Consider the following 13,557-nt stretch of genomic DNA (forward strand, 5'->3'; position numbering starts at 1 on the left):
CAACTATTCAACAGTGACAGAAAAACAAAAGAAAAGTTTAAGGTTTCAGAGCAGGTGGAGATCTGTTCACTTCCACAGCTCTCCAATTGGCTGATTCTCAGCTAAACTGATGATGTCTTCACTCAGAAGCTTAATATCTTTGTGCACCTCTTCTATGGTCCTTGCAGCATCAATCACCTAGACGAAGAAAAACAAAAGATAAATATTACACTAATTCAAAGATAGTTACCTACTGTAAGTGTACAATAATTAGGATTACACTAAATAAATCACCTTCCAGTTGATTGAGGAATCTTGCATGAGCTCTTCGAACCTTTGTGAAACTGTGCGTTGGAAAGCGCTCGTCTCATAACGTTCAATTCCATATTCTCCACGGTTTGCCGCCATATTAGGATTGAGTTGCAGAAACATCACCAGGTCTGGTTTTGGAAGGCCCACATCTGGATTCATGCACCACTCCAGAGAGAAGCCCTGAACATGTAAAACAACTAAATTAATGTCTCTACGTCTGCTTAGATTCAGATCATGTTAACTGTTCCAAAAAAAATAAAAATAACTTAATGATCATTTTAAGAATATACGCTACATTTAAAAAAATATATATTTGGGGGTTGTAAAAATGACTGCACTTTACAATAAGGTTTCATTAACAATACAGGTGCTGGTCAACGAATTAGAATTATTTTAAATAGTGCAATCATGAAATTCTTTGAATGCATTTTTTGTGCAGAAAGCAAATCAGGTGTTCACCGCACCTGTCCTACTCGTTAGACTAATGACAGAACTCGTTATCTGGAAAAAAATTTGCTCAGCTGAGCTTTCCAAAAGGCCCATTTAGGCCATTTAACTGTGACACTGTTGTTTTATTGAATTAGAATAATGGTGAAAGCGTTTCATTGAATTGCAATAATTTTTATTATAATTACAATCATCACTTTCTCAGTATTTTGTGGCTGCCCCTTTGGCTTGTATGACTGCCTGAAGTCTCCGCGGCATCGATTTGACCAGCTTGTCGCAAGTTTCCGCACTCACAGCTTCCCAGGCAGTGGCGATGTTCTGCTTCAGTTGGTCCAGCGTAGTAGGCTTTCTGTCGCGAATTTTCCGCTTGACGATGGCCCAAAGGCTTTCAATGACATTGAGGTCAGGCGAGTTGGCCGGCCATGCCAAAACTTCAAGCTGTTTTTTAGTGAACCAATCTTTGGTCGACTTTGCCGCATGAGCCGGTGCAAGATCCTGTTGAAATATGAAGTCTTCTTCGCCGAACTGTTCCTCAACAGTCGGAATCAGGAACGTTTCCAGAACATCTTGATATACGGCAGCATTGACAGTCTTCTTGAGGAAGCAGAGTTTCCCTACACCTCGAGCGGACATGCATCCCCAGACCATAACGCTCTGGGGAAACTTGACGGATCTTTTCACGCACTCGTGGTTGTAGGTTTCGCCACCACGACGCCAGACACGAGGACCTTGGTCACCGAAGGAGATGCAGAAGCGTGATTCGTCACTGAAGACCACTTTCTGCCAGTCTTCAGCAGTCCACTCGCCGTGTTCTTTGGCCCACTTCAGCCGTTTCACCATTTGTTTCTTGTTCAGCATCGGTTTTACTGCTGGAACGCGAGATTTGAAGCCGAGTTCGCGCAGACGACGGTAAGTGGTTGATCTGGAGACGTCAGCGCAGGTCTGCTTGTTCCACAAGTCGGTGAGCTCGGAAGTGGACTTGAACCGGTTGCTGACTGCGATCTTTCTCAGCTGCTTGTTGTCGCGAGCAGAAGTTTTTCGGACGCCGGAACAGTTGGTGCGCTTGCTGCAGTTTTTCTTGAGAGCTTTGCAGACGGAAGACTGGCTGATGCCGAGCTGCTCAGCAATTTTAGTTTGGGTCAAGCCTTGTTGGCGAAGGGCTTGAATTTGAGCCACTATTCCGGTTGAGAGGTCGCGCTGCTTACCCATGATTGATTTTACAACTTAGAAATTCTACTCAACCCTGACTTTATACTGCACAGTGAACACTCTTCACAGAAAACAAAAATTTGAGCATTTATTCTAATTCAATGAAACGCTTTCACCATTATTCTAATTCAATAAAACAACAGTGTCACAGTTAAATGGCCTAAATGGGCCTTTTGGAAAGCTCAGCTGAGCAAATTTTTTTCCAGATAACGAGTTCTGTGATTAGTCTAACGAGTAGGACAGGTGCGGTGAACACCTGATTTGCTTTCTGCACAAAAAATGCATTCAAAGAATTTCATGATTGCACTATTTAAAATAATTCTAATTCGTTGACCAGCACCTGTAGTTAATGTATGACCTAACAATGAACAAAACCTTTGTTACAGTATTTATTAATCTTTGTTAATGTTAGTTAAACAAATAGTCGTTCATTGTTAATGTTATTTTACAGTGCATTAACCGTTTACAAACAATTCTGATTTTAAAGCGGCAGTCCACAGTGTTTCCTTTGTCGACATCTCTGTTCGAAATCTGCAATTGCAGTCATTTGCGGAATTATCAACTTTACTGCGCGGATGAATCCAATGTTTTGAGGAGAATGTGCAGCTGTCAATCACCGCGCTGTGTGGATACTGTCATTCAGAATCACAGATTCTACTTTTTGGAAGAATGACCAACATAATCCTTTTTACCCCAAATTGTCATCTGAACAATTAAGTAACATCCACTTTTGTTCTTCTGACCAACTAACTGAAAAAAAAGCATTGCAGTAAATCACGCTGATTAAATCTAACGATCGATTATCATATCACGTCAAAACGTGCAAATTATACTTAGTTCTCAAATTGTTAATAACAACATCATTGCATTCCGGTTGCAGTCTCTTTTTCCAAACTCTCAGTCCAAAGTCTTTTGCATTTTACAGCGGGTGAATCTGTTGTCACTGGTGATTGTCGTTTGAACCTTTCTGGATCCGCCATCAAATTAATAAGTTTAATTATATCAAGTGCTGTGAGAAAAGGCTATAAATCTCCACCTCCAACATCCTCACACGCAATATAGCTTATACTAGCCGAGACTCCTCCTTTATGTGTACAGATGTGATGTAATGACGCAAAGACATGCTCGAATTAAAAACATTATTACAAGCTTACCGTTTTGAATCGAGCTAAGGCAAACAGACAGTTTTGAACACTGGCTGGTTATGTACTTGCTCAAAATTATTTTGGATAATTTTTAACCCAAAAAAAGTTACGGACTGGAGCTTTAATGTATTTTAAAATGAACATTAATTTAGATTAATAATTGCTGTAGTTATTGTTCATTCTTAATTCATGTAAACTAAAGTTATTACAAATGAAACCTTATAGTAAAGTGTTACCAATGTTTTTGAGAGGTCTCTTATGCTCTCCAAGGCTGCATTTATTTGATCGAAAATACAGTAAATCATTGTGAAATAATCTTTTAAAATAACTTCTATTTTAATATTAGAAAATGTAATTTATTCCTGTGATTTCAAAGCTGCATTTTCTACAGCCATTAGCCCTGCATCATATCCTTCAGAAATCATTCTAATATCCAACATTTCTTCTTCCTATCAATGTTGAAAACAGTTATGTTAATGTTGGTGGAAAATTATAACTAATTCAATTTGATATAAAATGTAAAATTCCTAATTCAAAACTAAAAAAATCTTACTGACCCCAAACTTTTGAATGGCAGTGTATATGAACATCCTTTATACAGTAACACATTTGTTTTACTCTCCCTGTGTATGTTAAAGTTACATTAAAGTATAACATTAACACTCACAGGCTTGGCACTAGTAAAAGCCACTCCTGAAAACGCATAGCGGTCCACCACTAGATTAATCCCTTGTTCCAACTTCTGTTTCATCAGAGGCCTGAAGTTAGAAAACAGACTGATTGGTTGACAGATAGATCGGTCGAATGATACATCAATGAAACATTCACGTGCATGCACTTTACTGTATTAATAAAACTGGAGTGATAACCTACACCATCTCCCATCGGTTTGCAGAAAACAGCAGGTGAACAGTGTGATCCTCCAGATTACTCTTCTTCTCTAGGTATGAACTGATGAGCTGACCAATCTTAGTGGTTCTGTCTGTGTAGAAAACAATTCATCCTCAGTACATGAAATACAAACACTGCACATGAAGACAAAACAAAACCCAGTGAGCTGCCATGCGTGAAGTTAGTTATAGATGTATGTTTTCTGTTATTTTATATAACTTGCATATTGATTTCACAAGCGTTGCACCAATGTTGTTTATAAACAAGAGCTGCAAATACTGCGGGATGCTTCACTATCACGTTATTATTTCATAGTCTGTCTAGCTAGGTAAAGCTCCACAAACAGCCTGGTTTTCACCTGGAAATCGCATTATTTCTGCCGCTCGTCCGCTCTGCTGTAACGCCTGCACAAGTGTTTGGCATTGCGTGGTTTTCCCGGCTCTGTCAACTCCTTCCAGAACAATCAAAGCTCCTCTTCTGCAAGACATGGCTCTTGAAAACAACTGAAAATGTGCAACAGTAAGGAGGAAATGCTGACACTGGTTAGCAAATCAATTCAAAGCCGTGGTCTCTTTACGCGGTTCTTTTCTTCTTCTTCTTCGGTTTTTAAATGGTGGTTGACAACTATTTGTTGCATTACCGCCACCGCTGGACTGGAGTGTATAACAGGATTTACATTTCTCTATAAAATTAAAATCTTTTTAAAAGCCCTGTATTCTTTAAAAACAAAACCGAAAAATTAAAAATCTTCCTAGCATTTCTTTGTAAAATATTTCTGTATTCAAAGATAATTTCATTTCATTACTTGAGCAATAAGCCTCTGCCTTTCTTGGTGATATTTCTGACAATGAATCAAAACATGCTCTACTGTTTCTGGGCTACGTCTGAGACAATCCTCACAGTTACCATCTACATGTTTTTTCATTAGAAATAAGGTACTATTTAGTCTGGTATGCCCAATTCTCAGCCTGGACAACACTAACGTTACTTCCTCAGTCAAGTTACGGGTGGTAACTGAATCTGCAATCTTTTTTACTTTGTTTAGGCTGTATATTAAAAAGATGTCTCCCAAATGATTCAAAAGAATTATTCTTCTTCTTTCGTTTTTTGGCGCGTTACATCATAGACATAATAAATGCATAGACGCTGGAGCCATAGACAGTAAAAGAAAGGCTGGAGCGTACGTCAACGACGCCGCCATATTGCGGAGGGCAACTTTCTCATACTTAAAAAAAATATATATATTGCAATAACAGACAGAACAAGTCGATACATACAAGAAATATAAACAATCTTTCAAAACAAAAGAGAAATTATGGTTCAGAATACATTAATAGAGGAAATGTGAAAGAAATTTAAATCTATTCAAAAAGAAAAAGAGAGTAAGAGAAGAAAGAAAAGAAAAAAGAAGAGGGCACAAAAAGAAAAAAAAACATTAAGGGAGAATATTAAACATGGCACAAATTCTGGATGTTTTCATTGCTTTCTTGTTAACAGAAGTTGAAATTGTATTTAAATACATCTTCAATTCTTCTTTGAAAAAGCTAAAGTGGGGTTTACTTTCATATATTTACATTTATGGATATGAAACTTTCCAATATATAAAAGAAGGTTTATACAAAAACATGCATTAATTAGATTCTTGTCTTTGACATAAAACCCCAAAAGAATGTGTCTATATGATAAAGACTTTCTCATAGGCCTACTTCTCATAACGAGAATTGCCACACAATTGAAAACAGGTCTCTAGGAATTACCTTTCACAAGCAAGACTGAACATTTGTTTCTGGTTGTATTTGGTCATAATATAATTAGTAGCCTAGTAAAGTTCAGAGGAGAAAAGCGGCGAAATTAGAAATGCTTTATTGTGTCACGAAATGTAGTTTTAATAGTTTTTCAGTCGACAATGTAGTTGACAATGTAGTTCAGTCGACAATGTAGTATTATACATAAACTATATGCTATTATCAAAATTCTTCCCTTTTAAATCTTCCCTTGTCTGGCTTTTGCTCTCTGAGCAATGCCTGAACTTTGTATTTTGAGCACTTCTTGCGTCGTTCTTCCCTCTTCTCGATGACTCGCTTGCTTTAGTCCTCAGATGTAAGTCGCTTTGGATAAAAGCGTCTGCTAAATGACTAAATGTAAATGTAGTTGTTTAAAGCTCAAATCTGTGGTTTATTTATAAAGATAGCGCCTATTTAAAAATTTGATCTGACGTTTTCGGAGTTGTTTGATTCAGGCCGCTCAGCGCTCATGTACCCCGCCTGGAACAGCCTTACCTCGGCTAGTGCTTCTGACGTTCGCGCTGGCTCGGATGTCTCTAGTGGTTAAACATGAGATATAATTCGTCATGTGTATATCTCAAAAAGAGGCAGGGTTGTGTCATTTTATTTTATATAGCCTATTTAGGAATATTTTAAAATATATCAATTATTTTATACATTCTCTTCACTGTATGTAGGCCTATATGAAATAAAATGACACAAATCTTTTTGTTAAATGTCAGTTTAATGATCAATATTATAATGTTTCATATTTTTTATATTGTCTATATTATTCTGCAATTGATATTACATTGTATTTGCTGTTCTTATTATTATTGTAATATTATACCACTTGCAATTATCAATCTATTACAGCTATGCTGTTAAATTATTGTACTATTCATAGTCACCATCTAACTTATTTTTTTATTGTCTAATATACTGTAATTGATATTTCTTATTCCATTGCTATAATTATAGTTGGCTATTATACATAAACTATATGCTATTATCAATATTTGTATTATTATATAATGTACTTATATGATATTATATAATTATACTATTCATTACTATTTTATTTTACTATTTTATTTTATTTACCTTTCATTACTATACTGTTTGTTTATTTTATTGACTAAACTATTTACTATTACTTCTCACTTTATCTTATATTTGCCATTTTTCGGTTCTTTTCTCAAAAACAAACCACCCTTATCGTCCTCCCACTTCTACGGTGTCCGCGAAGGTTCACATTATTCTTCACGAATCCGAACTCCCTTGTCAGTGAAGAGTTTATCTTTTTTATCTACTATCTTTATCTGAGTTTTCACTTATCATCCTCAGACATTAGGGTGTGGCAGATGTAATATATTATATATTATTTACTTACTTATTTAAAGTGTAATGAAGTATCAATATTCATTGTAAGCATTTGTGTCTTTATTGATTTTTTTAATGTCTGAATGCACATCAAATATGTAACTTATTTTGATGTAAATGTTATATATTAAAAAACGTTAATAAGAGAGTGCGAAAAATCTCTTCCAAATCATGTTTACTTTACCTAAATAAACGTTTATAATAAACCTATAAAAATTATTTACATTTTAGCGCTTTTGTTCCCTTTTTTATTACAATTGCAAAATTGCAAACCACATTTTCTAATGCTGAAACACAGCAGTAACTAAATCAAGTAACAAGTAAAATAAAATTGAAATTAAGGGTATCACATTTAACAGAGGTCGTTCTTTGGGCTTTTTGATATTTGTTTTGTTACTCCGGGACAGATTTCCATAGAGCAGATTCCACGTCACGTCATATCCGTACACAGTGGAACGTTTCAGCTATGGACAGCTATGGTGCAGCCAAAGACCATTTTTGATATTGGGCCTATATATTTATTTGTAATATTATTATTTTTTGTATAGCCTATATTTTATATTTGTGTGTATAAGTTATTGTTATTTAAATAGTTGTTGGCCAGATTTAGCCAATGAGGTGCAACTGTAAAATGCAAAGAAGGCTGTGCATGATGCAGGCCTCAACTAGCTTTTGTTTAGCTGCATGGCTTTATTTGCATAACCAGGGAAAACATGTTTTGTTGCACCTTTGGTTGAATAGTTAACAATAAATTCTGCATACTCTGATTAGCCTCAGGAGTTCAGCAAAATCCTGCAAAACCACCTGAAGAAGATCAAGACAGGGTTGGAGCTAAATGAGGGTGAGTAAATGAAAAGACTTTCATTTTGGCTGAATTATTCCTTTAATCCTTTTTATGCATTATTGTTATTTTTTTATATATATATTGCAAGAATATATTTATATATTGTTTTTGCAAAACATAAAATACACAGAGAAAATAGTTGAACAATGGCTAGCATACAAAAAGGTGATTTTTTTCATTAATCATCAGAAAAAGAAAACCTTAAAGATGAAAAGTTAATTTTGTTTTATAGCAGTTCTTCAATAAAAACGTAACATAACAACTAGTATAGTATATTTCCCCTCGTTTTTAAGTATCAGCTATAATATGTTTGGTTTTTTTAAGGAGGGGCAGAACAAATTTCTCTACTTTCAAAGGGTGTTGTCACTAAAAACAACTGAAACCCACTGATATAGGGTTAAAAGCTGGACTTGTTATTGATGAGCAGTCGAGCTGTCAGACTCTGCTCTTGTGACAGTGTTTAAGAGCATCAGCCAAGGCCTCCAACAACATGTCCACATTGGCCTTGCTGCTGTTACATCCCATCAGTCCCACACGCAAAACCTGTAAAATAACGTGAGAAACAAAACATTTACTGTGCATTTACAATCGATGATCCATGTGTCTCTTTAACACACTATATCAATGTACTTGGAATGACTTTTGTCTGTCAGTTATGATTAATTGTAATCCAATAGCTTCTCACCATGCCGGCAGATGGTCCCAGACCCCCAGAGATTTCAATGTTATAGGTCTTCATTATGTAGCCAGTGATTTCTCGCCAGTCATATCCCGGGGGAGCTACTATTGTGGTCACTGTTGGCAGTCTTGCTTTCTATAAGACACAAGAAGTGTTCAAAACAGGTAATACTATAGTTACACTCATATAAAATGTTTTTTTGTGATCTTTGAGGCTCCTTTTCTTCTACCAACCTTATCCTGCACAAACAGTTTTAGGCCCATTTCTTCTAAGCCTTTATGGAAGTACTCTGCGACCTCTTTGTGTCGTTTCCATGAGTTTTCAAGACCCTATAAAAAAATATGCATCAAACAAATGCCTTTTTTTTTTTTTTTTTTTACAATATTTACATTTCTCCAAGAGCTTCAAGTGCTTGATTACCTAATGATCTTCTGAAGCACTTAAACTCACCATGAAATCATAATTGACAATTCTTGTTTTTATAAGGAATATTTCAGTATTTATTTAAAATGATTTATCTGTGCACATCAGCAACATCTCTTCTCTTCACTGATGATGTGTTTACTGGTTTGAGGGCGGGACAACCTGTCACTCACATGAGATCACAGCAATAGCAAACCATCCAATCAATTTTCAGTGGACAAAATCAAGTCCCATCCTACATTTTTTTTCTTGTTCGAGGAGCCGTTTAACTTGGATCAATGGGGAAAAGTGGGAATAGTCACGATCGGGAAGAAAAGACTATCGCAACATCATTTCCATACTGACTTTAGTTTCATGCACAATGTAACTTTGGCCCTCTATAGCAGTTGAAGCATAAAACTTGACTTTCTGAGGAACATTGGGTCTTAAAATGACACAAGAATCTGTGTACAATCTATTCATGATTCATGATTTTCATACTACAATGCAAAAATAAAAAAAAATCTGATCCCAAAATCTGGGTGGTATTATAAACATAAAAATGTAAATTTTATACATAGATATTAAATCTATTTGGTCAGAGTAAGGTGCATGTTATATATATATATTATATTACTCCAAGTTAATTTACATAAGAAAGAGATTTACCGCAAATTTATGTGCAAAAATGGTATGCTATAATATTGTGGTTTTGACAGCTTGTTTGTTTTCCCCTGATAATAAAATATGTTGTCAAAACTGTTATTGATTTCATTCATTAGATGCATCCCGGACCCTTATATTTCTCAGATTTACTAATTCATGTTGATGTTTTTGGCCGTTTGCTCTTCAGATGATCATAATGCCAGGAAAAAATTAAAATGTGAGTATAAGGCAGAATATGATCTCACAGTCTCTGCGAGGATGGCCAGACTCTCCCGCAGACCGTAGAAAGAAGTTATAGGTCCGGTGTGGTGATAACTGTACAAACAACAGGTACAGCAACTTTATCATATATGTGCAATATTCTTTCATTGTTTTTAATGATAGAGAATTTACTTCAAAGGTCTGAGCATATTGATTTTTGTATTGGTAAACAAAAAACAAACAGTGCTTGGTAAAAGTGGTCCTTACGCGCGTACAGGCTTGTCATCACAACCCCAATAATTTGCCAACCAGCTCATGTCCAAGAAGTAAGAGATTGGTTTTGTCCTTCTGTTAAATATTTTCTGGCTGTTTTGACAAAAAACAAAAAACATTTTAGAGATTTGTTTTTCCCACATAATACTTGGAGCTGTTTTGTCTCACCATGCTCTCTCACTGAAGGAGATTGGTGCAGTTCCTGGAGGGGCGTTCAAGACCTTCTGAGAGCCAGTATACATAATATCTATACCTAGAAATACAAAATGTAAATTTTAAATCATGGATCACAGGCAATGTTTGTGGTGCCAGAACGTGCAATGTGGTGATACCTTGCTCATCCATGCAAATAGGAGTACCTCCCAACGCCGCTACTGAATCAACCAGAAATAAACAGTTGTACCTAAGTGACAGAACAGAATTTACTCAAAAAACTAAATAAACAATACATTTCTCACACACACACACACACACACACACACACACACACACACACACACACACACACACACACACACACACACACACACACACACACACACACACACACACACACACACCCACACACACACACACTAATCCATGCATGCATGCATCCATCCATTTTAAATTTTTTGAAGCAACCAACCCTGATTTGGATTTAGAAAACTTTCTGCTATGTGGATAAATGTAAGTTATTAACTACTTGTTAGTCATGGCAGAATAGGGGGAGGAACGTTCTCATTCAAGACGGCATTTGATTGGACAAAAATCTGTAGTGCAACATGAGTCATCAATAATTTATGAAACCCGATACCGATATGAAAATTTTGGTCAATACCGATAATTCTTTATATATGAAAGCCGATAACCGATATATTGGCCGATAAATCTAAATCCACATTTTTATATCATTTTTGAGAGCCTGATTACAAAAACAAAAGTCTCACCATTAAACTCCATGTCCCAAGCACACAATTATAATATTCTCATTATAATTTTATGTAGCCTATACGACAGACTTGCACTGCACATGTTGCACTTAACTGTATTTAGTGATTCCAATCATATTTCAAGCAATTCAAAACCATCATGGCGAACAGTGCACATCTGAAGTGTCTCAGCTGAAGGAAATAATCCATTATTTATCGGCTTTAAAATATCGGCCAAATTTCTTATCAGGCCGAAAAAAAATGAACATAATATCGGCCAATACCGATATGGTGGCCGTTATATCGTGGCATCGCTACATTTTTCTCTGTTTTCTCAGATGAGAAAGACCATTGCATTTGCTAAAGGGGAATTTTGAGATGACCTCAAAGTTAGTAAAATAGACTTAAAGCCGAAAACTTTTGATTTCAAGGAGTCTTAATCTGAAGCATGTTGAGAAATCAAAGCTCTATTCAGGAGGAGATGTCTCACTTGTGGCAAAGGTCACCTATGCCATCTATGGGGTGGACCACTCCTGTGGAGGATTCTCCATGTGTGAGGAAGAACACCACTGGCCTGTATTTGTCTAATGCCTTCAAAACAGTACAAACATGGTTAATCATATGTAGTTAATACATAAGTGGTTAATGAATCATCATTTTTACCTGCTCAATTTCCTCATTTGTAAAGTACCCACCAGCAGAGGTTACAACTGTGTTCACCTTGGCACCTGTTGAAGAGTGTTCGATATATGAATTGATGATGTTCTGAATCACCTTTATAACTCTCAGATCCAGGCTTTGTAGTAAAAGCAGAGCCAGTACCTATCCTCTCGGCGATCTCCGCAGCCCTCTCCCCCCATATGCCATTGACTGCTATGAGGACACTTTCTCCGGGCTCCAGTGAGTTAAAGATGGCACACTCCATAGCAGCATGACCCGGTCCACTAACAGCCAGAGTCACTCGGTTCTGGGTCTGAAACGCATACTGAATGCCACTCTTGATCTGATTCATAATCTGAAAGAAAATTAAACAAACACTGAATGAATGTCATTGATAGATATTAATTATGACAGGATTATATTTACGAAAATCTCTTATAAACAAGCTACTTTACAATATGTGTTTTACAATGTCACTAACCACATCCCAGTCATTTTACTTATGTTGCAGTTGTTTAAAGTCCCCCTGTAGTCAATCATTTTGTCTTTGATCACCAAAATGACATATTTAAAGTTTTTTCCTGCAAAATCTTTAAATATCTTGTATTCACCCTTGCTTCATTTTAGTAGGCCTATTGGCGGAGCAATGAATATGCTAATTAGCCCCGCCTCCACTCACGCCAGCTCAGGGATTCAGTCGGTCAACTTACTGATGTAAACGCTGCACAACGCGGTATCACTCTTTACAACATCGGACACATAACGGTAAATAATTAATTTGATTAGCCTTTTGCTTGACGATGTTATCAAACAGCTAGGAATGTGTTGCTAGCGTTAAAAACCTATGTTTCCGTTTTCCATCTCAGAGTCAGACAGTTGCCTCCTGAAAATCAGCATCCTTAGAACAACTCAGAACATCAGTGGAGAAAGGCATAGTTCATCATAGCATCGTATATTAAACTATATTGCTAAATCTACCCAATTTTTCATATCAACAGAAAAATATACCGAGATAACCTGTCATCTCCCCTGCTAGTTCAGTGTTAATGATATGCTAAAGCCCGCCAGCACATTGACGCGATTGGTTACAAGGTAGTTTGTACTCAGCAATGGCGTTGACTTATGAATCTGCACATGGTGTGTCTTAAAGCACATTAGAAACATCACATAGACATAAAAACAACATTAAAAACTTGATTTTTACCACAGGGGGACTTTGAATAATTATAGTTCACTCAAACATGTGAATCAAAACATTCTGTCATCATTTACTCAGCCTTATGTACCAAACCTGTATGACTCTCTCTCTTCAGTGGAACAAAAAAGAATATATTTGAAGAATGTTGGTAATCTGTTTTTGATCATATTAGACATGCCTCAAAATATCTTCTTTTACTGTATGTTCCACAGAAGAATAAAAGTCATACATTTTTCGAACAGCATGAGGTTAAGTATGATGATCGAATTTTGATTGTTTTGGTGAAACAATCATTTGGCCCTTCAAGCCAATATGATATGAGTGCACATGTACTGTATTACCTCAATGGTTTCTGCATGCAGGTGGCCCAGCATGGGCTGTGCTCCGGCTGCTGAGATCCGTGCGGGTACATTGGACGGTCCTGGTCCGAGCATAAGTCGTTTGGGAACGATTAAAGGCTGTAACAGACATTGCGGTGGAAGAACAGACAGAGAGGACATATTGCTGCCGGCACACTGACAGACTGAGGCAATGGTTAACTCATGTAAACTGTGGGCAAACCTTTCATCTGTTGACCAATCATCTCACTTTGAG

The 13,557-nt window shown here is 36.5% G+C and overlaps 2 protein-coding genes across 2 annotated transcripts; both read right to left on the reverse strand.

The window, feature by feature from the left end:
* Nucleotides 1-21: 21 nt before the first annotated feature.
* Nucleotides 22-4,556, reverse strand: dtymk (deoxythymidylate kinase (thymidylate kinase)). The gene is made up of 5 exons (XM_056246104.1): nucleotides 4,342-4,556; nucleotides 3,966-4,074; nucleotides 3,760-3,850; nucleotides 274-471; nucleotides 22-177 (listed from the first exon to the last, which is right to left on the reverse strand). The coding sequence occupies exons 1-5, from the start codon at nucleotides 4,469-4,471 to the stop codon at nucleotides 67-69; spliced, it is 639 nt and encodes a 212-aa protein (XP_056102079.1). The 5' UTR covers nucleotides 4,472-4,556; the 3' UTR covers nucleotides 22-66.
* A 3,627-nt stretch (nucleotides 4,557-8,183) lies between these two features.
* agxta (alanine--glyoxylate and serine--pyruvate aminotransferase a) lies at nucleotides 8,184-13,497 on the reverse strand. Its single transcript, XM_056246269.1, has 11 exons — nucleotides 13,305-13,497; nucleotides 11,928-12,120; nucleotides 11,769-11,833; nucleotides 11,596-11,696; nucleotides 10,527-10,597; nucleotides 10,363-10,447; nucleotides 10,189-10,287; nucleotides 9,966-10,035; nucleotides 8,886-8,981; nucleotides 8,659-8,787; nucleotides 8,184-8,516 (listed from the first exon to the last, which is right to left on the reverse strand). The coding sequence occupies exons 1-11, from the start codon at nucleotides 13,461-13,463 to the stop codon at nucleotides 8,409-8,411; spliced, it is 1,176 nt and encodes a 391-aa protein (XP_056102244.1). The 5' UTR covers nucleotides 13,464-13,497; the 3' UTR covers nucleotides 8,184-8,408.
* Nucleotides 13,498-13,557: the final 60 nt, after the last annotated feature.

The sequence above is a fragment of the Rhinichthys klamathensis genome, unplaced genomic scaffold (genome assembly GCF_029890125.1).
Source record: "Rhinichthys klamathensis goyatoka isolate OS25496 unplaced genomic scaffold, OSU_Roscu_1.1 h1tg000036l_1, whole genome shotgun sequence".
Lineage (NCBI taxonomy): Eukaryota > Metazoa > Chordata > Actinopteri > Cypriniformes > Leuciscidae > Rhinichthys > Rhinichthys klamathensis.

Excerpts from the sequence above, each read along its gene's own strand:
- agxta (XM_056246269.1), bottom strand. The coding sequence starts at position 13,463 with ATGTCCTCTCTGTCTGTTCTTCCACCGCAATGTCTGTTACAGCCTTTA. Across the intron at positions 12,121-13,304 it reads TGCATGCAGAAACCATTGAG|ATTATGAATCAGATCAAGAG; the intron begins GTAATACAGTAC and ends ATTTTCTTTCAG. Across the intron at positions 11,834-11,927 it reads GGAGATCGCCGAGAGGATAG|GTGCCAAGGTGAACACAGTT; the intron begins GTACTGGCTCTG and ends ACTCTTCAACAG.
- dtymk (XM_056246104.1), bottom strand. The coding sequence starts at position 4,471 with ATGTCTTGCAGAAGAGGAGCTTTGATTGTTCTGGAAGGAGTTGACAGA. Across the intron at positions 4,075-4,341 it reads AGAAATAATGCGATTTCCAG|ACAGAACCACTAAGATTGGT; the intron begins GTGAAAACCAGG and ends TTTTCTACACAG. Across the intron at positions 3,851-3,965 it reads GCAAACCGATGGGAGATGGT|GCCTCTGATGAAACAGAAGT; the intron begins GTAGGTTATCAC and ends TTCTAACTTCAG.